The sequence below is a fragment of the Phyllostomus hastatus genome, unplaced genomic scaffold (assembly GCF_019186645.2).
Source record: "Phyllostomus hastatus isolate PE091 unplaced genomic scaffold, TTU_PhHast_1.1 phas_contig_1, whole genome shotgun sequence".
In the NCBI taxonomy this organism is placed as follows: domain Eukaryota; kingdom Metazoa; phylum Chordata; class Mammalia; order Chiroptera; family Phyllostomidae; genus Phyllostomus; species Phyllostomus hastatus.
Genome location: NW_025333498.1, coordinates 5,014,814 through 5,042,184, shown reverse-complemented (window position 1 = coordinate 5,042,184; position 27,371 = coordinate 5,014,814). Strand labels below are relative to the sequence as shown.

Genomic DNA, 27,371 nt, shown 5'->3' with positions numbered 1-27,371 from the left:
AGGCTTTATTTCCCTGTGCTGGAATCCTGGGTTGCATGGTCTGTCTCCGCAGTTTTTCCTCCTGGTTTATCCACATGCAAATGTGGGGACACCCATTCCTCCAGCCGCTGCCTTGCCTTGTCCACCAGCCACCACCTTGCCACAAGTCCTTTCCATCCTGGCCAACCGTCCACCCCTCCTACCAGTCTAGATGAATGTGTCTTCTTTAACTCCTTGGTTGTTGTACTTCCATACAGATCGATTTTCTGGGAGTTCTGGTTACTTTTTGTTTTTAAATTTGTTGTTATCCTTCTTTTGGTTGTGCGAGGAGGCAAAAGTGTGTCTACCTACTCCTCCATCTTGGCCAGAAGTCATCAAGTTGATGATGATGTTAATTCTCCCAGTCCATGAATATGGTATATGCTTCCACTTATTGGTGTCTCTTTAATTTCTTTATTCATTGTTGTGTAGTTTTCTGAGTATAGGTCTTTTACCTGCTTGGTTAGGTTTATTCTAGGTACTTTATTTTTCTTGTTGCTATAGCAAATGGGATTTTTTTCCTGATTTCTGTTTCTGATATTTCATTGTTGGTGTACAAAAATGCCTTTGGTTTCCTAATACTGACTTTGTGTCCCACTCTTTTGCCAAATTCACTTATTAGGTTGAGTGGTTTTTTTGGTGGAGTCTATAGGGTTTTCCATGTACACTACCATATCATCTGCAAACAATGACAGTATTTACTCCTTCCACTTTGGACACCTTTTATTTCTTTATCTTGTCTGATCGCTGTCACTAGGACTTCCAATATTATGTTGAATAAAAGTGGTGAGAGTGGACGTGAGTGTTTATATTATAAATGAGTGTTGTACCTTATCAAATGCTTTTTCCACATTTATTGATATGATTGTGTGATTTTTGTCTTTCCTTTTATTTATGTAATGTATTACATTTATTATTTGCGAATGTTATACCACCCTCACATCCGTGGGATGAATCCCACTTGATCATGGTGTATACTCTTTTTAATGTATTGCTGGATGTGGTTTGCCAATATTTTGTTGAGAATTTAGGCATCTATGTTCATCCGCAATATTGGCCTGTAGTTTTCTTTCCTTGTTGTATCTTTATCTGGTTTGGGGATTAGGATGATGCCTCATAAAAAGAGTTTGGGAGTCTTTCCTCTTTTTGGATTTTTTGTAATAGTCCTAGAACGATAGGGGTTAGCTCTTCCTGAAATGTTTTATAAAGTTCTCCTGTAAAACAATCCAGTCTAAGGCTTTTGTGTGCCAGGAGTTTTTTGCTTCAGTTTCACCAGCTGTCATCGCTCTGTTTAGGCTTTCTGCTTCTTCTTCATTCAGTTTTGGAAGAATATATTTTTCTAGAAATTTGTCCATTTCATCCAGGTTTCTTGGCATATAGTTCATAGTAATTTCTTAAAATTCTTTGTATTTCTGTGGTATCAGTTGTAATCTCTCCTCTTTCGCTTCTGATGTTATTTTGGGGGGTTCTCTCTCTTTTATTCTTGATGAGTCTGGTTAAAGTTCTGTTTATTTTGTTCAACTATTCAAAGAGCCAGTTCCTGGATTTATTGATCCTTTGAATTGTTCTTTTATTCTCCTTATCTTTTAATTCTGCTCTGATCTTGGTTATTTCCTTTCTTCTACTCCTTCTGGGCTTTGTTTGTTGTTGTTCCTCCAGTTCTTGTAGATATAAGGTTAAGTTGTTTATTTGAAATGTTTCTTTTTTAGGTAGGCCGGTATCACTATGAACTTCCCTTTTGGGACTGCCTTCGCTGTGTCCCATAAGTTTGGGACTGTTGTGTGTTCATTTTCATTTGTTTACTTTTTCATTCGTTCCTTGAGCTCATTGTTAACCTATTCATTGTTTAATGACATGCTATTCAATTTTCATAAATATGAATGTTTTTGAGTTTTTTCCTTGAGGTTGGTTTCTAATTTCAAGCCCTTGTGGTCTGAGAAAATGCTTGATATAATTTCAGTTTTCTTGAATTTGTTGAGTCTTGTTTTGTGTCCTATCATGTGGTATATGTATCTTTGAAAATATTCCATGTGCATTTGAAGAGAATGTGTATTTTGCTTCTTTGGGATGAAAGATTCTTTATATATTAGTTAAGTCCATTTGATCTAGGGCATTGTTCAGTGACACAATATCCTTGTTGATATTTTGTTTGGAAGATCCATCCATTGTTGACAGTGGAGTGTTGAAATCCCCTATTATAAGTGTGTTGTTGTCTGTCTTTCTTGAAGTTCTCCAAGAGTTTTCTTACATATTTGGGTGCTCCTGTGTTGGGTGTATATGTGTTTATAATGTTTATGTCTTCTTGATGGATTCTTCCCTTGAGTATTATGAAGTATCCTTCTGTGTCTCTTTTTATGGCCTTTGTTTTGAAGTCTATTTTGTCAGATGTAAGTATTGCTACCCCGGCTTTTTTTTCCTGTCCATTTGTGTGGAATATTTTTTTTCAACCCTTCACTTTCAGTCTGTGTAGGTCTTTTGTTCTGAGATGAGTCTCTTATAGGCAGCATATGTGAGGGTCATGTTTTCTTAACCATTCAGCTACCCTGTGTCTTTTGATTGGAACATTTAATCTATTTATATTTAAGGTAATTATTGATAGGTACTTACTAATTTTTCCTCCTTTGTTCCTCTCTCTCTTACTCTTTTTCTTCCACTTCTTAAAGCAGTTCCTTTAGCATCTCTTGCAGTGCTAGTTTGGTGGAGGTGTATTCGTTTAGCCTTCTTTTGTCCGGGAAGCTCCTTCTTTCACCTTCTATTTTAATTGAGAGCCTTGCTGGGTAGAGTAGTCTTGGTTGCAGGCCCGTGTTTTTCATTACTTGGAATATTTCTTGCCATTCCCTTCTGGGTTATAGTGTTTCTGTTGAGAAATCAGCTGCTAGCCTTATTGGAACTCCCTTGCATGTTACTTCCTGTTTCTCCTTTGCTGCCTTTTAGAGTCTCTCTTTGTCTTTAAAACTTGGAGTTTTAATTGTGATGTGTACTGGAGTAGGCCTCTTTGGGTTTATCCTTATTTGGACCCTCTGTGCTCCCTGAACTTAAGTGGCTTTTCCTCTCTCTGGGTTAGGAAAGTTTTCTGTCATTATTTTTTCAAACAAGTTTTCTATCCCTTGCTCCTTTTCTTCTCCTTCTGGCATTCCTATGATTTGGATGTTGCTATATTTCATGTTGTCCTGCAGTTGCCTTAAGCTGTCTTCATATTTTTTGAGTCTTTATTTGTGCAGCTGCTCTGCCTGGGTATTGCTTTCTCCTCCTGGGTATTGCTTCATCCAGCCTTTTTGTAATTTCTTCTAGTGTATTTTTTTATTTCAGATATTGTATTCTTCATTTCTTCCTGGTTCTTGTTTATAGTTTCTATTTCTTTTTTCATATAAGGAACCGTAAAAGGAACTCATACTGTAGTTCCTTTTAGTTTTCAGTGAGTTCCTTGAGCATCCTTATAGCCATTCTTTTGAATTCTGTACCTGATAGTTTGTTTTCCTGCATTTCATTTAGCTCTTTTACGGAGGAATCTTTCATTCCTCTCAATTATGGGTTCCTTCTTCATCTCCCTATTTTAGGTGACTCTTTTTGTTTTTTTCCACGATTCCAAATGTTCTTCTTTGCCAGCTGTGTTCATAGGGTGAACTTCGGTGGTAGGGTGAACTTCTGCAGTAGGGTGAACTCCTGGGGTAGGGTATCTGTGGGACTTAGTGGTATGGTCTCTTTGATCTCCTTGTCTGGATGCTCTAGGGTTGCCCTGTCTTCCATTTGTGTGGGCTCTCTTGTTGTACTTGGGCTTTACCTGTTGGTGTCTCCTTTGTTAGTGGGTTCTTCCCTCCAGTGGGTTTACTGGTATTCACAACTTCCACTTTGTCTTGTATGCTGTTGTACAGGCGTTGCTTAACAAAGAAGTATTACCAGACAACCAAACCTATGGCAGCAAAAAGAATCCCCCTACCATATCAACAGTTTCAGCCGCAGTTGAACTAAAATTAATAAAGGTGGAGAGACATTGTGGATATTATTTGACAAAGGGAATATGAGATGACTAAAAGAAGGGAAACTGTTGTTTTGTGGTAAGAGGGAGAAGAATTTATGAATTGCAATAGAACCAAGATGAGGAAATAAACAAAACAGAAAAGCTAAATAAACAGAAAGAAGAGAGAAAAAACATGCAAGTTCTGACAGATAGCAAAGTGAAATTTGTCTCAGCTGTTGGTGTTCATAGTCTGACTTCTTTCTGGATCTGTTTCTGGTTTTCTCACAGTTCCAGGTCTTAGTAAAAGAAAAAAAAAAAAAGCTTCCTGCTGATTTTAAACCTACCAAGCCAGTTTTGTAAGTCTTCCCTGGTCCTGCAGACAGAGGGAGTCTAGGCTCAGTTTTTTCCCTTTCCTGTGGTTCCGTAAGGGTTGGGGCTCCATCTGGGCTGCAAATAATCACAGGTGCCCAGTTTCCTGCCAATGCTCTCAAAACACTGCGTGGCCCACACTGTCCACTACGCACATTTACACCAGGCCGGTGCTGGTAGTCCACCTCATTTTTCAACCCTTCAATCAGTCCAGGAGTTGCCCTGAGTGGGAGCAAATCGCACCCCCACTCCTCCCTCCTCACTGGCCCTGCACTGCACTCACCTGAGGTCCCTGCATAGCTGCTCAGTTCTTTTTTGAGAGGTGCTGCCTGCCATTCCTAACAAGTGCTGGGCTTTCCACACAGTCCACCTATCTGACCAGCCCAGAGTCTATCTGGGTCACAGCCCATCTCTTCTTCCAGCTTCATGTGTCACCCAGCTCTCCATTTTCTCTGGTACTATCCCCAGCCAGTGACCACTGCCCCAGCTGGATACGCCACAGGCTCTTTGTCACTTACTACCTTTTTATCCCTGTAGCAACATTAAGCATCTAGGTCTCTGCTGGTTCAGGTCTGAGACTTCCTTGCTCTGGGGAGCGGAGGGAGCCACCTGATGTCTCTCACTAACCCTGCTCTCCCCCAGTGCTCCCAGGGAAGCCTCTGTCTCTGACCCACAGCCCAGGGACCTTCCCAGTGGCCTACAAAATCTCCTTACCACCTGTTTTAAGCATCCTCTGCACACTTTGCCTTCCAAACTTTCTATCAGCTGGGATTCTGTTAACATAAATTAACTTCTCTTTTCACACTTTTTTTTTTTGGTGGGAATGGTTGTCATGTTTTCTTTTCTCAAACATACACTAAAGTAGGCAAAACAACGTAGTGAGCCTATGGTGTCATAGTCAGTCCTGCTTCCATACCTCCACTCATTTCACTTCCCCTTCTTTACCATCATTATTTTGAAGGAAATTCTAGGATAATGCATATTTCATAAATGTTTTAGCATGTATCTGTAAAAAATATACTCTCTTTAAATATAGCCATAATACAATTGTCATAACTTTTAAAAACAGGAATTCCTTAATATCAAATATTCAGTGTTTAGATTTCTAATTTCTTAAATATCAAAAATTTTTAAAGTTTCCCTACTTGAATTAAGATGCAAATAAGGGTCACAAGTGATTATCTTCAAAGATTAGTGCACTTAACCTATAGTACAGCAAACCCAAACATTGAGTTGCATTGGCCTGGGGGTGGGGGGTAATGAATTGATAGCTGTGATAGCTGTCTGAGCATACAAAAATGAAAGCATAGATATTTCTGGTTTTCATGGAACTACAGACAGTGTAACAGCCTAAGATAGCTATTACCATGCAGCCTCACAATAGCAAATACTGTTCTAGTTTTGGGGAATGTCAGCATTATTTCTCTTTGTAGGTCCCAAGGTGTTAGGGTACAAGGGTTATAGTTAATAGGCTTCATCTGAAAGTTTGTCATCAGGCAATATTCTGGAATCCAGAATTTTCTCTATCTTACTACTATCAGGCAGACAAAGAGCCAGTATTGGTCAAAAGCAGACCCCTGAAACTGTACTTACATTCTAACCCAGTTCTCTCTGCTAGCTTTTTGCAAAAATGTGTGAACTGTATCTCCCATAGTTGTGAGGTTTAAATAAGATATTGTGTTATGATACAAGATAAATGACTGGCACATAGTGAATGTGCCAGATGTCAGCGATGTCAGTCAGATTTTTAATCTGTGAAAAAGAAATTTTCTCTGTTGTGATTGAAATTATTTTTCATTTGCTGTGTCAGTGTTAAAATCTGCAGACCAGAAATAGAAGCCTATGAAGAAAATATAGGTATCTTAAAAGCACAGAGCTTCCTCTGTATCACAGATTACTATGTTAGAATCTTCCAGAGTTAAAGGTGTTGAGACCATGATCGGCTATGTCCAAAATCTTAATTAGTGAGATGATGAAACAAAAATATCACATTGATAATACTACCACTTCTCTTGTATCTTATAATCTTAATGTTTCTTTCCCTTCTTTCTTCCCTCTTTTTTCTTTCTTCCTTTCCTCCTTTACCAGTCATTCCCCTCCTTTTCTTTTCTCTTTCCTTCCTTAAACTAGGGAGCATATATTGAAGGCGTTCTTTTACAAGGCCCTATATACTCTGGCTAGTCACTTCAGATACAGTTGTAAGTAAACATTTTCTACTTATAAATGGTTCAGTCTAGGTAGGAAGACAATTAAAAAATAGTAATCATAGAATGTGATGAGTTTTAAAGTAAAAAAAAATGTATAGAGAATCATGAAAATACCTAGTAGTTGGTCTTAATCTCACCTATGAGACAGAAAATGCTTTCCTGAATAGAAGTTGGTCAGAAAGCTGTAGGGAATTTTCTAGGTGGAAGGAACAGTATGTAAGAGGTCCCAGAAACTAGAAGTAGAATGCCGATATTCAGGAACTGAAAGATGCCCTCTATGATAGGAACTGAATATAAGGGAGTATGGTAAAGGAAGATGGAGAAGGCTGGCCAGGTCATGGAAGGATTCTGAAACCACAACAAAAAGTTTGAAAAAAACTAGAATCATTTCTGCTGAGAACTTAGGACAGACTGTAAAGTAGGGGTATCTTCATTTTTCATTTCTTTCTTTCTGGGTCCCCCCCTTCCCAACCTTGTTTTTCTCTCCTGTAGTGGGTTAGAAACCAGATTAAGACATGCACTGCCACTGGGGTATCAGTCAGTTAATGTTAACTTGAACTTTAACTTAAAGTAGGTATGAACATATTGCTACTCAAAATAACTAAGATTAAATTCTAATTGGGATATTCATTGAAAATGGTAAATAAACTTTATAATTACATGTAATCTTTAGTCATAAAAATATCATTTTAATTGATTGCTTGTCAAATTAGAATTAGTATTTTCCATTCAAGTTACTAAATCCCTTAATGACATTAAGTCAAAGGTAGCAGCTGTTTTTACTTAACATTCACGTAATGTTCCTTTGGACATAACTTTTTATATTTTTCAAGGAACAAATGACATTGAGTTCTTGAGTTAATCAAAAGATTAGTACCATATGTGAAAATTTGCACTTTATAATTAATTACAAGTGGTGACCTTCATTTTGAACTCATTTTCCTCTGTACAGGAAATCTTGAATTTGAATGTCCAGGAGCTAAAAATACTTAATTGTAGTAATATTGAAAGTAAACTAATCATGTGTTTTATATAGCTAATTCAGAAGTTCAGATTCTAAGTAGAAATGAGAGAAAATAGTGTGAGAGATTATCAATGTGACATGGTGAATAACCAAAAGAGGCATTTTTTAATCTAGTTTACAGAGACAAGGTCTTTTTTACATTCTTATCCCCTAACATTTTTTTATTAAACAAACATGCACTAAGTAAGTACAAAGTACACAACATGCTATGGTCTTTCATCTTTTAGTTTCACTTAACATTTAATACTGTTTTTCCAATAATATCATTTCTAACACAAATCTATTCAAGTTTCTCTTTTAAAAATGTTTAGAATTTAGCCAGTTTCTTAAGTTTCTTAAAACAACAGATAATAGTCTCAAGTCTGAAATTTAAAGCTGATTTTTTAAAAAAATTTAGCAAGATTGCTTAAATAATCGTTAACTATTAGTCAGATTGTGTTCCCTTTTTGTTACATGTTTCTTGATAGAAAATAATGGTACCAAACATTACCATTTACTATGTGCTAAGTACTATTCTAAGTACTTGACACATTTTAACACATTTTATTCTTCACATGGAAACTATGAAGTAGCTGTAGATTATCCATACTGAAGCACAGAAAAATTAAATGATTTGCCAAGGTTTGTAGAGGTAGTTAAGTGGCAGGGCAAAGCCAAGCCAGGGAATCTGTCTCGAGGGCCTGTGCTCTTAGCCACTACACTTTGCTGAACACAATAATAGTAGTTTTCAATTCTGGATATGCATTAGAATCAACCATGGAACTCTAAAACCAGTACTGCCTGACTTCAGCCTAGGCCTGGAGCATTAGAAACAGCATTGGACATAGGCATCTCAATTTTTAAGAAAAGGGCTGAGATAACAGTTGTGCTAGAACTCAGTATAATTTTAAAATGTTCATTACTTTTTACCTTTGAATTAAATTACATGGTTTGGATTTGTTCAGTTTATTTAGGTAATTTTTTCATTCAGCTGTAAAACCATTATAAATTTTTTATTTTTCAAATATATTTTTTATTATACTATTACAGTTGTCCCATTTTTTTCTCCCCTTTACTCCCCTCCACGCTGCACACCCCCTTCCACCAGCATTCTTCCTCTTTAATTCATGTCCATGGGTCGTATATTTAAGTTCTTCGACTTCTCCATTTCCCATACTATTCTTAACCTCAACAACCCCTGTCTATTTTATACCTACCATTTATGCTTCTTATTCCATCTACCTTTTCCTCTATTCTCTTCCTCCCTCTCCCCTCTGTTAATCCTCCATGTGATCTCCATTTCCGTGATTCTTTTCCCGTTCTAGTTGTTTGCTTAGTTTGTTTTTGTTTTTTAGGTTTGTTTGTTGATAGTTGTGAGTTTGTTGTCATTTTACTCTTCATAGCTTTGATCTTCTTTTTCTTAGGTAAGTCCCTTTAATATTTCATATAATAAGGGCTTGGTGATGATGCACTCCTTTAAGTTGACCTTATCTGGGAAGCACTTTATCTGCACTTCCATTCTAAATGATAGCTTTGTTGGATAGAGTAATCTTGGATGTAGGTCCTTGCCTTTCATGGCTGTGAATATTTCTTACCAGCCCCTTCTTGCCTGTAAGGTTTCTTTTGAGAAATCAGCTGATGGTTTTATGGGAACTACTTTGTAGGTAACTATCTCCTTTGCTCTTGCTGCTTTTAGGATTCTCTCCTTGTTTTTAATCTTGGTGTGTCTTGGTGTGTTCCTGCTTCTGTCCAATTTGTTTAGGACTCTCTGAGCTTCCTAGATTCTCTGGAAGTCTATTTCCTTTGCCAGATTGGGGAAGTTCTCCTTGATTATGTTTTCAGATAAGTTTTCAATATCTTGCTATTCCTCTTCTCCTTCTGGCACCCCTGTGATTTGGATGTTGTAATGTTTAAAGTCCCGGAGGTTCCTAAGCCTCTCCTCATTTTTTTTGAATTCTTGTTTCTTCATTCTGTTCTGGTTGAATATTTATTTCTTCCTTTTGGTCCTAATGATTGATTTGAGTCCTGGTTTCCTTCCTGTCACTGTTGGTTCCCAGTATATTTTTATTTCACTTTGCATAGCCCTCACTTTTTCCTCTCTTTTATGACCATACTCAACCATTTTTTATTAACATCCTAATTACCAGTGTTTTGAACTGTGCATCTGATAGATTGGCTATCTCTTCATAGCTTACTTCTATTTTTGGAGTTTTGATCTGTTCTTTCATTTGGGCACTATTTTTTTTTTTTGTCTCAGCACGCCTGTTACGAAATAAGGGGTAGAACCTTAGGTATTTGCCAGGGTGGGGCAACCCAGGTCACTTCATTGTGGTGCTGTATGTGAGGGAGTATCTGAGAGGAAATAGTGCTACTTGCTCAGCTCTCAGTTGGCTTTCAGTCACTTGCCCTGCTACCCACAAGCAAATTGGGCCTTTTTGGTGCTAATTCCCAGGTGGGTAGGTTTGTGTACATTCTGGGACCCTATGGGTTTCTCCAACACGCTCTCCTATGAGACTGGGAGTTTCTCCTGCTGCCTCAACCCCCGCAAGATCTTACAATCAGAGGTTTGGGGGCTTTGTTTTCCTAAACTGGAACCCTGGGTTGCATGATCTGCCTTGCTCCCCATTTGTTACTCCCAGTTTATTCTCATGCAAATGCGGGACCACCTGCTCCACCAGCCACTGCCTCTCCTGCTCAGGCCCTCCAGCTGCCACCTTGCCAGGAGTCTTCTCCACCCCAACTGCAAGTCTCTACCCCTGCTATCAGTCTGGATCAGTGTGTCTTCTTTAACTCCTTGGTTATCGGACTTTCATACAGTTCAATTTTCTGGCAGGTCTGGTTATTTTTTATTTTTAAATTTGTTGTCCTTCTTTTGGTTGTGCAAGGAGGCAAAATGTACTTACCTACACCTCTTGGCTGGAAATTGAAACCATTATAAACTTAATCATAATTTTTATTTTACATGTTGTTATAGTAATTTTTACTAGTAAAATGTTAAAGTAATTTTTACTTTAATTTTACTAGTATGTAATTAATAAATGGAGTATTAATTAATGTGTGTACATTTTTTTAATCATTGTTCAAGTATAGTTTTCTCCCTTTTACTACCAATCCAGCCCACCCTCCCAACCCTAAATGTATGTACATTTTTTGTAGTGCTCAGAGAATTGTTTATTCCATCCTGATGAATAGCAAAAATATAAGGAACTCTACAGATCTGGAATTGACTTTTATTGTTTTTCTAGTGCCTATGCCTTCAGTACTTCCTTAAATGATTTTTAAAATTGGGTAAAATATAGCTGCTGTGAAATGCGTAGATCTTAACCACATATACAGTTCAGTGCATTTTCACATGTGTACACACCCATGTGACCACCATCCCAAAATATAGAACATTTTCATCACCCCAGAAAGTTATCTTATGCCACTTAGCAACCAATCTCTATATGCAGACACTCTCTTGATTTCCATCACATTAGCTTTTGCTAGTGCTTGAACTTCATATATATAAAATCATATGTACTTTTATACCTAGCATTTTCCCCTCAACAAAATATTTTAGTGATTGTCATCATATTTGTTGAATCTATCTATATAGTTCATGTTTTTAATAAATTAGTTTATTCAATTGTATAAATATACAGTCATTCACTGATAAGGATGGGAATATATTCTCAAAAATGATTTGTTAGGTGATTTTGTTGTGTCACAGACCTAGTTGCTAGAGCCTACTACACACCTAGTCTGTATGGTATAGCCTGTTGTTCCTAGGCTACAAACCTATATTGCATATCACTATACTGAATACTCTAGGCAATTGTAACACAATGGTAAGTACTTGTATTCCTAAACATATCTAAACATAAAGAAGATACAGTAAAAATATGGTATAAAAGATTAAAAACAGTACACCTATTTAGGGCATTTACCATGATAGAGATCTGGGTGAGTCAGTGAGTGATGAGTGAATGTGGAGGCCTAGGATATTACTGGACACTACTGTAAACTTTATAAATGCTGTGCATTTAGGATACATTGAATATATAAAATATGACATGAAATCAAGAGCAAAAGAAAATGATGCAGGAGACTTCATAAATACAAGATGTATGAGGCTGCTGACAGTATTAACATGGCATACTGTTTTACAGCAAACATTTTTTGGAAGTATAGAGTACACTCTAAAATAACGATAAAAAGTATACTAGGGTAAATACATAAATCAGTAACAGTCATTTATTATCATTGCCAAGTATTATGTACTGTACATATTTGTATGTGCTGTACTTTATATGACTGGCAGCACAGTAGGTTTGTTGACACCAGCATCACCACAAGCATGTGAGTAATGCATTGCCACTATGACATGACAATGACTGCTACATCACAAGGCACAGGAATTTTTCAGCTCCATTTTAACTGTCGTGTATGCTGTCTTTTGTTACCCAAAACATCATTATGTGGCTCCTGACTGTACCACAATTTCTTTATTCAGTCTTCAGTTGATGGGCCTTTGGGTTGTTTCCAATTTGAGGTTATTATAAATAAAGCTACATTGTTTAGTTTCCAAATAGTTTTAATTAATTCTAATGTTATTGATTGTTGTTACTGATTTCTAATTAATTTTATCATGGATAGGGAAGATGCAGTGTTAGATTCCAATTTTTTGAAATCTGTTGAGAATTAAGCCCAGCATGCAATCTTTCTTGATGAATGTTCATTACATGTATGCCTAAAAAGAATCTGAATTCTGCAGTCACTACATGTTGTGTTCCAAAATGTCAGTTAAGTCAAGGTAGTTGATAATATTGCTCAAACTTTCTATAGATTTACTGATTTTTATTCTTTGGTTTAGTATGTCAGTTAACTGAGGAAGAGGTATTAAAATCTCCAACTATAATTCTAGATTTATTTCTATCTGTAGATCTGTGAGTTTCGATTTATATAATTTGAAGCTCTGTTATTAGGTGCACACGCATTTGTGATTGTCCTTTTTGTCATTACGAAATGTTCCTCTTTATCTGTGGTATTATTTCTTGTTTTGAAATTTACTTTATTTTACATTACTATAGTTACTCTTACTTTTATGTTTACCATTTGCATGGTGTATCTTCTCCATTCTATTACTTTCAAACTCTCTGTGCCTTTATAAAGTGTAATTCTTACAGACGCACATAGCTGGATTTTGCTTTTTAAATTCAGTCTGACAGTCTCTGCCTTTTAATAGGAATATTTAGTGCATATAATATAATGACTGACATGGCTGGGTTTAGGTCTATCATTTTTTTACTCTGTTCGTGTCATCTCTGTTTTGTTCCTCTCTTCCTCCTTTTTGGGGGAAGCAACCTTCTTCAAATTAAAAGAATATAATTTAGCCCTGGCTGGTATGGCTCAGTGGATTGAGCACAGGCTGCAAACCAAAGGGTCACCAGTTCAATTCCCAGTCAGGGCACATCACTGGGTTGTGGGCCATGTCCCCAGTATGGGGCACTTGAGGCAACCATACACTGATATTTCTTTCCCTCTCTTCCCGTCTGTCTAAAAATGAATAAATAAAATCTTTAAAAATAAATAAATAAATCTATTATCTTAACAAAATAAAAGAATACAATTTAATTTTAACTCCCTTATGGCTTTGCATTAGTTTTCGATTTGGGGAATACTTTATACACTTTAATTTATCATTATCTACTTAGAGTTAATAGGATATGACTTCACATATATACAGGGGTGGAGCAAAAGTAGGTTTACAATTGTGAACCTACTTTTGAGTATGCAAAACACTTTATATTATTATTTATGAGTTATTTCATTTTTTATGTGAACAACTGTCAATCTAATTTTGCTCCACCCTGTATAAAAACTTTGCAAGTATAATTCCATTTATTACCCTTGTTCTTTCTGTAGTTGGTTATAAATATTTTATATCTACATACAATATAAACCTCACTTTAAAATACTATTTTTTAAGTTAAAGGTATCTTCCAAAAATAAGCAAAATTTTTAAAAGGTCATTTTTTTTCTATTTACCTATATAGTTACCATTTCTGGTGTTTATTATTTCTCAGTATTCATTTGGTGTCATTCCTTAAATGTGCAATGATGATAGAAACAGATTCTCAGGTTTATTTTATCTGAAAATGTCTGTTTTCATTTTTGTGGTGGTTTTATGTTTTGTAATGTGTTTTTTCTCTGACTGCTTTTAGGATATTATCTTTACCTTTGGTTTTCAGCAGCATGTTATATTTCTTTTTTTCTCTTTGATTTCAGGATTTTATTTTTGTTTTTCAGCAGTTGGATTATAATATACCTAGCTGTGGATTTCTTTGCGTTTATCCTACTTGGGGTTTACTGACCTTGGTTGTGTAAAATATATGTATCTAGATATAGTTAAGTGTCAGCCATAATTCCTTCAGATGTTTTCCCCCCTCACTTTTATTTTTATCTGGAACTTCAGTTACATATATGCTGGGTTGCTGGTTGTGCCATAGGTCCCTAAGGTGTTTTTTTCAGTTGTCTTCAATTACTTTTCTCTGTTGTTTAGATTGAATAATTTTTATTGATCTATATTCTGTTTCACTGACCCTTTTTTTGTTTATTTTGCCATCTCTGATCTGTGAAGCTTACCCAGTGACTTCTTCATTTTGGATACTATGTTTCTAGTTCTAAAATTTTAGTTTTCATTTGGCCCTTTTAATAATTTCCCTTCTTTGTTGAGATTCCCCCTTCTATTCTCTCATTATAATCATCTTTAAGTCCTTAAATATTTATAAAAACCTATTTTTAATTTTTTTTCTTTGCAAATTCTAACATTGAGTCATCTTGAGGTTGGTTTCTACTGACCACTTTTTCTTTTGACCGTGACTCTTATTTTCCTGTTTTATTGCTGGAGTGATAGCTTTGTGTATAATCGACATCGTGACTGATATGTTGTGGAAACTCTGGATTCTGTTTTCTTCTGAAACATGTTGTATTTTGTTCTACCAGTCACTTAAATTATTGAGAGATCACCTTGAGCTTGTGAAGGCTTTGTTTTATACTTGTTGGAAAGACTAAGTTTTGTCTTTAGTCCTAGGGTAGCTTTCATAGTTTTAGTACAGGTTTTTTTCTTACTCTTAAGATGTGGTCCTCCTGCAGTTTTAATTGAAAGTCTAAAGTGTTTACTATACCATGTAATTCTGTGGAATTCAAACTCCAGACTCTTTTTTTCCTGCAGTTAGTAGCCATTGAAATCTCAGCTTAGCTCACTTAGCTTTGTAGCAATTGTTTTCCTCTTGATTTCCATACATGGGATTTTCTCCCTCAGTTTTCAGTTGTTTCGGAAGCAAAGAGCTCTGTGTTCTGCTGACTCAAGCAAGTAAGAGTGCAGCTTTCTGATTGAGTTCTTGCCATTGTCCCTTAATGCTAAGCACTGCTCTGTGAACCAAGGCTGTATAAATGTGGTTCTCTTTAAGAGTTGAACCCATTCCAATTTATGCCTGCTTTTGGGTACTCTTTGGTGCCTATTTTAAAAGGTTGATAACTATATTTTGTTTATATATGGGAGGGTTTTATATATATGGTATGTATGGGAGGGGTAGTCCAATATAAGCTTTCATCATTACCAGACCTGGAATGACAACTATATTTTTTATAAAAGTTATTTCATATGGTTAATATAGTTCTGATTATGGCCTCATTACTCTTTTTATCTCTATTCGTAGATATGAAGAGAGGGCTGCTAAAGACTTAGAACGATACAATAGGCAAATCAAGAGAGCCACTGAACAGGAGTCACAAATACCATTACAAGACAGCAGGAAAAAGATAAAACCCTCCAGCTCGTGGAATTTGGCACAGAAACACAAGTTGAAACCGTCATTATCTAATCAGCCAAAACTTGATGAGCTTTTTCAGTCCCAAATTGAAAAAAAAAAGAACCAAAACATTAAAATAGTTCAAATTCCCTTTTCTATGGAAAACTTTAAAAAAAATTTTGAGAAACACAAGAACTTTGAATTAGAAGAAAATGACGAACTTTGCTTGATCCACCATCTCAAGTTTCCTGATGCATGGCTAGTTACATCCAAAACAGAGGTAATGTTATTAAATCCATATAGAGTGGAAGAAGCCCTGCTATTTAAAAGACTTCTTGAGAATCATAAACTTCCTGCAGAACCACTGGAAAAACCAATTATATTAACAGAGAGGTATGGTGAAGTAATATAATCTTTTTAACTCTAAAGATGTGAATCCACACTAGATTAGAAATTGAAGGTAAAAAGCTGAAAAAGTGTTGCTCTGGCTAGGTTTCTGTGTTGGTTAGAACATTGTTCTGATTCACCAAGGTTGCGGGTTTGATCCCTGGTCAGGGCAAATAACAACAATCAACCAATGAATGTGTGGATGAGCAGAACAACAAAGTTAATATCCGTCTGTCTGTCTCTCTCTCTCAAATCAATACATAAGAATTTTTGAAAAGTCAAAGGTGTTTTTTAGTAAAGTGAAACTCACTTAAACCTTTTAAAAACTTTATTTCTAATTTTCAGTGGAATTAATTTATTTTAAATAAATAATTAGAAAATATTCTACATAGTTCTATAGTTCATAAATATGAAGTTCAGTTCTCCTCCTGTATATTAGTGACTTCCCTAGGATAATTTTGAAGTTAGGATGTCATAAATCTTTTTCATAGTGTGATCTTTAACATTTAAAAATATACCAAAATAGAATTAAACGTGAATACCTTTATCAATAATGTTTGAAATTATGCTACATTTACTTTGTCTGCCCTTGTATATGTGTATGCTTATTTTCTTTCCTTCACTAAAGTATTTTAGAAAAATTTCTACCCATCTTTCAGTGTACATCTCTCAAAAATGGCTATTTTGTTACCTAACCTCAATGCCTTTGTCATAATTATGTAATAATTCCTTGGAATTGTTCCTCATTATCTCAAAATGTCTATTCTATAGATTTTAAATTTTTAATTTGGATGTAAACAAAGTCAATCACTACATTTTGTAATGTTCACAAATCTCTTTTAATACCACACCATCAATTTTTTGTTGATTCTGATATTTGTTCATTGGGATGTCTTGTCTCAGTTTGTCTCTTTGCTGTCTTGCTATGGTGGTCAACTTGTTTTTCCCTCTCCTGTATTTAAATGAAAGTTAGCTCAGGAGGATTGAATAGATTTAGGTTCTACTTTCTGGTAAGACTGATTAATAGATGGTACTTTGTGCTTTATACTTCATCACATCAAAAAGCACTTATCACTGGATTCAGCTACTGATAGCCTAATCCTCCACCTTCAATTTCCTGTCAGCCTTTCCATTTAATGTTTTTATCCTTTATTATTATTGCTTGAACTAATTTTATTATAGATTATAAAATAGGAAATTTCATTTTCATATCCCATGCAAATATTATTGTCTGTAAAAATGAATAACTGATAATGTTAATATTCCCCTTTTTTATACTCACTATTTCTTTTTTAGTCTGACACAGATAGAAGAGAATCATGAACAACAAAGGAGATAAAAACCTGAAATTAAAAAGATAATTAGAATTTATTCTCCAGGACACATCACTAAATAATTATGTTTCAGACTTCCAAGAATAAATCAAAAATTATTTATAAAATATATTAAAACCTTCATGTTAAAGACCCTGTCACAAGAAAGGGAAAAAAGGGGACCAAAGCACAGAAAAACATTTGTTGAAGTTATCTTTATAATTAAGGCAACATTAATCATTAAAATTCATCATCTTTTGTATTATAGATTGGCTTAGGACACTCAAAGAATGAATCAGAAAAAGAATTAATGCAGCCTTGGGCTGTATTAAAACAGTCCAAATAGCTGATACTTTTCCCTTATTCCCTTAAAAAGAACTAGGGTGTGTCTGGAATTTTCTGAAATGTGACATCCCCATCACAGTTAATATTAAGTTTTTGTGGAACTGAGCTATAGACGGTAATTATGGAATCAGCTCAGTTTTCTCACTAGAATTCTAATAAGGATTATGTAGCTTGTATGTGAAGAGCATAATTTAGATATCTATAAAATACAAAGTAAGGTCTCAATAATAACAATGGTTAATGTTTATCGAGACTTACGATGGGAACTTTACTAAGCTCTTTACACCTCTTATGATTATGAAATCTTTACACCTTATGAGAGAGATACAACCATTATCCCTGTTTACAGATGAGGAAACTGAAACATAGGACTGTTAAGTAACTTACCTAGGTTCACACAGCCATTGAATAGTTGGATTCAGTTGTCCAATCTGGACAGCAACTGTAGAGCCTGTACCATTTGTTGGTACACTATATCATCATCATCACCACTGAATCTCAGATTGATTTTCTGAATATTGGTTAGACCAGCAAGAGCACACATGATCTGTAGCCAAAGCTTTCCTTTCTATGACAGTCTGCTCCCACAGCCCATGGCATCCTCTACCTTTCAAAGATGATAAGCAAAAACATCTGTGCATTTACTTTTTCAAAGGTACAGGATTGTAATGAAGAAATAGCCAGCAATTTATAATCTTGTACTGGAACATAGAACAGTACCTCATATACCTAAGACGGTATCTGTCACTTGGTAGACACTCAAATATTCATTGACTAAATGGGAAAATGGTAACCACTCACATGTCAACCCCAACAGATACTTGATTGTAAAAACATGTTTGAGCACTATGATCAAGCCTAAAACCAACATGAAAGGCTAATTTGTGCCATAGATAATCTTTGGCTGTCTCAGAATTTTGTTTAAAGCCTTTACTACGCAGAACCATTTCATATGCCACCTTTGGCACACATGCCATATCTACAATAGACTAAAGGAAGCTCTCCCAAGCTCTGAATTACTAAATTTATAAATACCTGGGAGAAAAAGATAATATGTTTATCTTTTTATTATTGAAGAAACCTTGACTAACAATTGAAAATTATGTAGGGTCAACCACTTGAGTAACTTGACAATGTATTATTGTGTCTGTTTAAAGGTATAAATGGCATTATTTATAAATAAACTGTTCATTTGTATTAGAGCACATTTTTTTACTTTACATCTCATTTGTAACATTCTAGAAGATAAAAGCTTTCTCATATCTATTCTTCCTCCTTATGGAAATTGTGCATAATAGGTCTGTAAAATATTAACAAAAATGTAAAAAAATAAAGTTCCTTACACAGCTATTTATACCTTTGTATTTTGGTTAGTAATAGTAATTTTTAAAAGGACCTTGGATTAACTTTTTTCATAAATTTTTTATTTTCTTTTCATATTTAATAAGTTAAAGGGCCATTATTTCTTTTTCAGTCTTTTTAATGGATCTCATTATTTAGAGATTTTATATAAAATGACAGCAGATGACCAAAGATCCAGTGGATCAACTTACCTGTCTGATCCTCGTCTTACAGCAAATGGTTTCAAGATAAAATTAATACCAGGTATGATGATATAGTTTAATATTTCCTGACTTGGAAAAATAAATCATGTTCCTAGATACACATTTGGGTTTCATAATTTAGAGATATCATGGTGTATTTTTGTCTTTCCAAAGAAATTTTCACTTTCATAACTAATCAAGTAGCTTCATTGTAATTTTTGCCATTCTTTGTCACAATATTCACACTGCCTTTGTTTAACTAAGTTATTTAATATCCCTTTGGACGATGAAGCAGAAGTAAATATGCAGCTTACTGAAATGACCTAACAAAAATGGATGCTTTTTACAATTTTTACTTATCTATTTTTAGAGAGAGGGGAAGTTAGGGGGAGAAACATCAATGTGAGAGAAACATCAATCAGTTGCCTCTCCTACAATGCCCCAACCAGGAATCAAACCCACAACCCAGGTTTGTGCCCTGACCAGGAATCTAATCCACATCTTTTTCTTTGCAGGGACAATGCTCAACCAACTGAGCCACACCAGTCAGGACACATCCTTTTTTTTTAAATCATGTAGTTGTTTTGTCAATTAAATGTGTAACATCAATACTCTTACTATTTGGAGAGTGGATGATTTGATTCCATGGCTTTGCTAAAAAGACTACGTGATTACACTATGTTTGCTATGGAAATTCATTGGATGTGGAGAAAAAAGAATCCTGGTTAGGAGACCTCAGTTTTCGCGGGTGGCTCTTTCTCTGTTCTTTCATAGTTTCCGTTCTGCCTTCTGCCTTAGCTTTCTCCATTGGTGTCAAGGGGTACAAAGGCACCATGAAGAGTGTTACTACTCTTCTCCCTTCCCAGCCATTTCAAAACTTGTCATGACCAAAGTGTATAAAAACAAAGTCCAACCAAAAGACTTTTAAAGGAATGTTTTACTGAGACCAGAAAAGAAAATAAGTAAAAATAAATAGTGATGTACAAAACCATGAAATTTAAATATATACTAAAAATACTTTGATATTCTAAACTTTAATTTTACTTGACTTTTCCAGTTTTAAGGGTACCTACTCTAAACGTCTTACCCCCTGCCTCAATCTTGGATATTTAGATTTGGAATAGTGTCTTTTTTTTTTTTTTTTTTAAGATTTTATTTATTTATTTTTAGAGAGGGAAGGGAGAGAGAGAGAGAGAGAGAGAGAGAGAGAGAGAGAGAGAGAGAGAGAGAGAGAGAGAGAGAGAGGGAGGGAGGGAGAGAAACATCAATGTGCGGTTGCTGGGGGTTCTGGCCTGCAACCCAGGAATGTACCCTGGCTGGGAATCGAACCTGGGACACTTTGGTTCCCAGCCCGCGCTCAATCCACTGAGCTACGCCAGCCAGGGCTGGAATAGTGTCTTAATCCCAACTCTGCCATTTAAGAACTGTGTTTATGGGAAAGTGAGTTAGCCTAAATGTTTCCTCAGCAATAACTAGTAATTATTCAATAATTATTATGTATAGGACACTGTTCTTAATGTTAATGTATTAATTCATTAATCTTTCTAATAGCCCTAGGAAGTAGGTGCTATTGTCATCCCCATTTTATACATGGAAAAATCAAGGCACAGAAAGTTAAGTTTGCTTAAGGGGGCACAGTTAATTGTAGAACCAGGATTTGAACCCACACAATCTGCCTTTTGAGCCTAGCTGTTAACAAATGGGTTATATTGCTTCCCTATTAAAACTGAGATACTTATTTCATGAAGTAGTGGGCAACTACACAAAAAATGTTTATATCAGTCAGTTAGCATAGTATGTAGCAATAATAGGTCTTCAAAAATGTTAGGTATTTAGATATTCTTCTTCCCATCTTCCAGCACTTCTTTCTGATCTAAACTGACGTGTCATCATTTCTTTTAGTCCTCATAGAAAGTTTTCTTCTTTGGGACCCCTAGCATCTTTTAAATTTATTCACAGTGTGAAACAAGGTGTGTGTTATGTGTTGTATAGCAAGATTTTTTTTTCTAATTAACTCTTTGGTATTGGTGGCTGGTGCCATTTTTTCTTAAAAAATGTCATCACAGTGATTTTTTTGAAGTTTAGATAACTATCTATTCCAAGAGCATGTTTTGTTTTGTTTTGTTTTGAGTAAGTATCAGTCTGACAGATGCTTTCAGCTCTTAGCTTATAGATAGTGTTTTTAAAATCTTACTGAATGCCAGTACTTTGCATGGTACCAAAGATGTAAAAATGAATAAGACAGTCATCTGCAAACTTACTTGGTTTGTTTGCATTTAACTTAGATTATCATCAGCATTATTTCTCTTGTCAACAACAGATCATATGAAAAACATTCATGTTTTTTTCTTAATTTTTTTGTCTTTTTTCCTTTATTAATTTTTATGCCATGTTTCTTAAAGCCCCTTTCTCTTTTAGTGAGAGTTTTGTTGTATTGGACTTAACTTTGGGTCAACATTTTGCTAGTTTTCAGAAAACATCTTTGGATACAGATAAAGACATATGAAAGACAAGAAGAATGCATCTGGCCTTGAAGGAGAAGATTCTGACTATGACTCTAAAAACTTTGTTTATTAATGGACATAGCTTTTTGTTCTGCATCAATAAGAGTTCTGTATTTTAGGAAATGAAAACTTGTCAAACCACTTACTAAATTGAAGTATTTTCCCTGAATATTGGGAAACATTTCACAGAATTTTTTAGAAACAACTTGGAAGTTTATTGTTACATGGTTCCAAATGTCTCTTAAATTTTCCATATCTGAATTTTGCAAGACAGAGATTAAAATATTGCTCAGTTTCCTCATCTGTTGCCAAATACTTTTTACCCATGTTCACAAGTAATTCTTTGAAATGTGTACAATTTTCCAGGGCAAATGTAGTCAGTTTTAGGCTTTTCAATCAAATCATATTATATAAGGTATAGAACCAGCAATAGTGGCAAGTTCTTGATTGGTATTTTGTAAATTTCCATATCTATCTATATAGATATAGATACATATGTAAAAAGATGTGAACTAAAATATTCTGCTACCTCCTCTTTGCCTATCTAAACCTTGTTTCAAGCCCCATTCAAGTTCCACTGCTTGCTCAAACTCTCATTTTGTCTCAGTTCACTGAACTCTGTATTTTATCACTTAATGAGTGGTTATATATCTACTTATACTAGTCTCCAATTGCGTTCTGGGAAAAACATTAGGATGCCTGTGCTGTTTAGTATACTAACTACTATTGCATCTACCATCACATCAAGGAATGAGTCTGTAACTGAAAATAGATTAGGGATAGGATCATTGACATACCAGGATCTGAAACTCTTCAAGCTACATCAATCCTCTTTTTTTTTTTAATTCCTCCATTTATACCTACAACTTACACCACTTTCCAACATTGGGCTATCTCATTTTCTTAACTTCAAGGTAATATTGTATAGACTTCAATATTAAGAACAGTATATACACATATATAGCCAAAGAAAACAAGTCTTTGCTATTTTCCAAAATCAGAAGGCATTCTAACACCCAATTTGATGCTTTGGAATGTGTGCTATTATAAATATTTTACCTAATTATATATTCAATCATATAGCTAGTTTTTAGTTTTATTTTCATCATTAACTTATTTAGAGTAGGTTAAATAATAGATAGCATGTCAGTTTTAAACACTTTCCTAGTAAAATATTTTTTAGTAAACATTATTTCATTTCCTCAAATTACTAATATATTAATAAGTAACTCACTATGGTGGTAATCGTTTTACAATATATGTCTATCAAATCACCATGTTGTACATCTGAAACTCAATATTAGTTATATCTCAATAAAGCTGGAAAAAAGTTCCTGTATGAGTATTTTTATAATGATTTATAAGTTCAAGTAATCCATGTCTTTAAGTTAGACATTAAACCAGTAGGATGGAATTTGAACAGCAACAGTTGTTAAAACACTTACAGCAGTTTTATTTTAATAAATATCACGGGACTCCATTTTCTCGCCAAAGAAAGACATCTTATAAACAAATGTAGGGAACAGAACAGCAGTCACTGAGATTCAATGATATAAAGCTCATGTGGTATCTACAAACACTTATGACTTAATGTGAATATGAAATCCTATGGGAAACTATTATTTTTCCTTCAAAAAAGAAACTAAACTTTGTCTTGACTATCTTACATTCTAACGAAGGTTCACTAAATAAAACAGTGGTTTTGATTTTAATAGGTATTTTCTGGAATGTAATTTAAACACAAACTAATGATATATATATATATATATATGTTTGGGTTTTTTATCTTTTAGGAGTTTCCATTGCTGAAAATTACTTGGAAATAGAAGGAATGGCTAATTGTCTTCCATTCTATGGAGTGATGGATTTAAAAGAAATTCTTAATGCTATATTCAACAAAAATGCAAAAGAAGTTTTTGAATGTAGACCTCGCAAAGTGATAAGTTATTTAGAGGTATGCATTATTCCATTATGTAGGTTGGCTTAGGTTTTGAGATACTTACCTGTTCCTTAATAAAATAATAAGTGGTTTCAAAATAGTAAATTTCCTATAAGGTTTATTATTGTTTACAAGAAGCAAGTACTATTAAAAAAAAGAAAACTCCTTTAAGACTGACTGGTTATGGTAAACTCTATTGTGGATCCTTACTGTAACATTATCCCTTGAGTACATATTGAGGAAAAGCCTTACGCATGAGACATTTTGTAGTGAAGTTCTTTTTGTTGTCTGGTTTTTGATTTTTGGAAGGGATTTGAAATTGCTCCACCTTTATACGAAATACTTGTTTAAAAAGAACTGTAATGAGATTTTAAGCCATGATCTTTTCAAGAGCAAAAGAGAAGAGGGAAAATGAAAGATGTAGATCACAGGTGGCAACCACAAGGCCCACAAGCTGAATCCAGCCCTCCACCTTGTTTTATCCCGCCCAGCGCCTTGTTTCTACCCAGCAGCAGGGCCGAGCTCTCACTTAACTATTAAGGGATAGTTACATTTATACAATCCTAAAATTACATTCGGCCCTTTGAAGGCAACCGCAGGACTGATGTGGCCCCTGATGAGAATGAGTTTGACACCCCTGATACAGATTATTAAATAAATGGAAATTTTAGTTTTCTAGCAGTGTCTACCACAGATGAGGAATGTAGCAGTCGGTTAAAAAAATAAATTCAAAGGTAATAGAGGATGGAGGATGATTGTAAACTTTTAAATGTCCAAATATAAGATAGTGGTGAGAAAACAATAGTAATTGTCTTCATATTTGAGGTTTTATCCCTCAAGGTATTATTTTTAAAATAAAATAAATTTTTAAAATTTTATTTTAATAAAATTTGTTTTCTCCCTTTTAAAAAATGAGCTATTTTCATTTTAGACTACAATCGTAGTCTGCCCATTGCATTCTGAGGGTCATACTTCCTCAACAGGGAAGTCCACTTTTTTCCATTTCTGAAGATGGGATTCAGTAGCATTTTGTGAGTCCTTCAGAAGCTTTGTCTTGTGGAACCTCCCAGCCTATATGAGGCAGGTCAACATAGCTAGTTTCTAGAGTTGGAGAAGTAAATGTTTGTTTTGCGAAAGTTAATATTAATTTAAATAAAGGTTGAAGGAGTTGTATATAGTGGTTTGTGTACTGAAGAACCCTTTGAGAAGAAGTAAGTTTTCAGAAATAACAGAAACAAGGTGTTGGGATTAGATATAAATATTTTGCTAATATACCTCTTATTATGTTAAGGTAATAATAGATGTACTTCTTAAAGAGGGTAGTCTAGGAAAAATGAGAACTTCTATCAGAACCACAGGAATGCTTCATTTAAGGTCAAGTCAAATTAGATGAAACTGAGAAGGATAAAAGACTAAAAAGAGAACCAAGAAAGGGGTGGATATAAAAAGTCAAGGAGGAAACAAATTTAAATATAATTAAGTAGTATCACATTTTTTTCTAGGGTAGTAGTTGCTAGAAGACCATAGGTGTGACTGCTAAGTGGCAATAATAACCTTGAAGACACATATAATGGAAAAATAGTAGAGATGAAAGGCATTTATTTGCCAGTGGTCAAGGAGTGGGATAGTGGTAAAAAAAGTGATATGATGGTGCAGCAAGTCATGTGATGGTGAAAGGAAGAAGAGAGGTATTAGCATCTGTGTATTGAATTTGGTAGAAAAGATTGACTATAAAAGATTGGAGAGCAGATGTTGCAAAGAGACAGGAAGGAAGATGGATCTAAGTTTTAGAAAGAAGAAATTCTTCTTTGAATCAAAGGGCAAAGAGGGGAGGCAAAGTGAATGTAAAAATATTTTGAGGTAAACTTGACAGAAGTCATGTGATTCATGTGCTAAAGAACTAGAACAATTATCTACTGAGATTGAAGGGGCTGCAGAGACATTGGGGATTTGGGTGTAGTAGAAAAGATTCGAAAATAAGAGCTGTCAGCACTCTAAGAGAAGTTGATTAGACAAGAATAAGATTTTCAGGTGCTCCTAAAAGCTAACATTGAGGGCTCCTAAGAGCTAACATTGGTGTTGGATCCAGCCAGGAGTTTTGTCATTCCCCAACAGTGTTTGGTAGATTTACCCAATGGTTGTGCATAGCAACATGACTGGTGGAAGAACAAAAGGGTACGTGAAGAAATTTGAACACATTATATATACAAGGAACTATTTCAGTTGTGAGAAGGATATAAAGGTTTTAATAGGAGTGGAAGGAATGCAGGAAGCTAGAGATAGTATCCTTTATTTCTTACTCATTATTCGTATCTTAAGTAGGGAAAGATGACAGAAGGGTGCTAGTGGTCCAGGAGAATAAGGAGGGATTGTGGAGATTAAAGGTCAAATTGAAGAAAGAGAATAGGTTAGTTGATCTAAGAGTAGGAAGGTGGGGAATTTAATGGGAGAGGATGTATGGTAGAGAGAATGTTAGAATTCCAGATCTTCAAAGCCCCAAAATTTTTAAAAAATAAATCTTAAAAGAAGCCAGCTTTCATAATACTATTTTACCCTCAAACTAGTTTTATCTCAGAAAAGAGCACTACCATACCAAAAATGGAGACATGATCCATGATTCTGCATCCCTCATAACCAGTTTACCAGCAAGTCTTGACTACCTCCGACTCACATCAGGAGTCTTTACACCTCCCTCCATCTCCACCACTATCATGCTAGTCAAAAACACTTACTAGGACTACAGTGATTGTCTCAAACCATGCTTAATACAACAGCCAGATATAAATTGTGAAGTCAAAGCCAGGTTCTTGCTTAAAAATCCCCTGGTTACTACCCTGTGCATTCAGATTAAAATCCAGATTGTTTACCCCCTCTTAAAGGGTGATCTTCCTGCTTCAATACCTTTCTTGTCCCTTTCTTCCCTTTAGTAACTGTGCTGCACTTACACGATCATTTGATTTTTTCTGTTCCTTCTGCCTAAATGCTTTTCTTTACCCATGATCTTTGCATCCTGGTTCCTTATTTAAATTAAAGCTTAAATGTCACCTCCAGGAAGCTTTCCTAACCACACAATTACTTTCCATCATGTTGCTCAGTTTAATTTTATACATATTACTCACTGAAATTTCTTTGTCTTTTTGTGTTTTCTGTTTCTTTGAATAAAATGTAAATTTCACAAGAGCAAGATCTCATTCGTCTTGTTCTCTGATGTATTCTAGAACCTACAACAGCCTCTATCACATAATTTGTGCTTAATAAATATTGAGTGAATGAATAATAAAAAGAATATAATCAATTTTCTGTCTTCCTTCCTGCCAGGAATAACATATTTCTTCTTCAGGGTATATCATGGTAAAATGTATGGCTTTCTCTTCATAGGGAGAAGCAGTGCGCCTATCTAGACAGTTACCCATGTACTTATCAAAGGAGGACGTCCAAGACATCGTCTGCAGAATGAAGCACCAATTTCAAAATGAAATTAAAGGGTGTGTTCATGGTCGCCCATTTTTTCATCATTTAACCCATCTTCCAGAAGATACATGATTGAACATATTTGAGAAAATTACTGTTGAAATTGATTTGGTCATAAGTACGAATTCGTTTTTAAACCATGTCTGTACTGTATTAAATGGTTATTTTATAAATGAGGGTTCACTGGCTTGTATCTACATTGAAAAAAAAGTTTTAAACTGAAATAAAAACTAACATAGACTCTTCATTTTATTTTGAAGACCCAGCCTTTATTATAATTGGTTGTAAACACCAAAATGGAAAATACCTAGTATTTTGGGGTCGTTGATGTCCTAGGTGCTATGGACTGAATTATGTCCCCAAAATTCATGTTGAATCCCTAACCCCCAATGTGATGGTATTTGAAGATGGTATTTTAGATGAAGTCATAAGGGTGAGGCCATAATGGTGGCATTAGTGCCCTTATAGGAAGAGCCACCAGAAAGTTTGCTTGCTCTGTTCTCCCCCTGCCCCATGT

General features: G+C 35.0%; 1 protein-coding gene across 4 annotated transcripts in view; it reads left to right on the top strand.

Annotated features, from left to right (window-relative positions):
* PMS1 (PMS1 homolog 1, mismatch repair system component) overlaps positions 1-27,101 on the top strand; it is an 81,867-nt gene extending 54,766 nt beyond the window's left edge. For 3 of the 4 annotated variants that reach the window (XM_045831743.1, XM_045831727.1, XM_045831735.1), the window contains 4 exons: positions 15,259-15,744; positions 18,871-19,001; positions 23,238-23,398; positions 26,762-27,101. In XM_045831743.1, coding sequence (XP_045687699.1) covers positions 15,259-15,744; positions 18,871-19,001; positions 23,238-23,398; positions 26,762-26,926 — 943 coding nt within the window. In that variant the 3' untranslated portion in view covers positions 26,927-27,101. The remainder of the gene's footprint in view (positions 1-15,258; positions 15,745-18,870; positions 19,002-23,237; positions 23,399-26,761) is intronic. The other variant, XM_045831753.1, reaches the window with a different exon arrangement.
* The last annotated feature ends 270 nt before the right edge of the window (positions 27,102-27,371 follow it).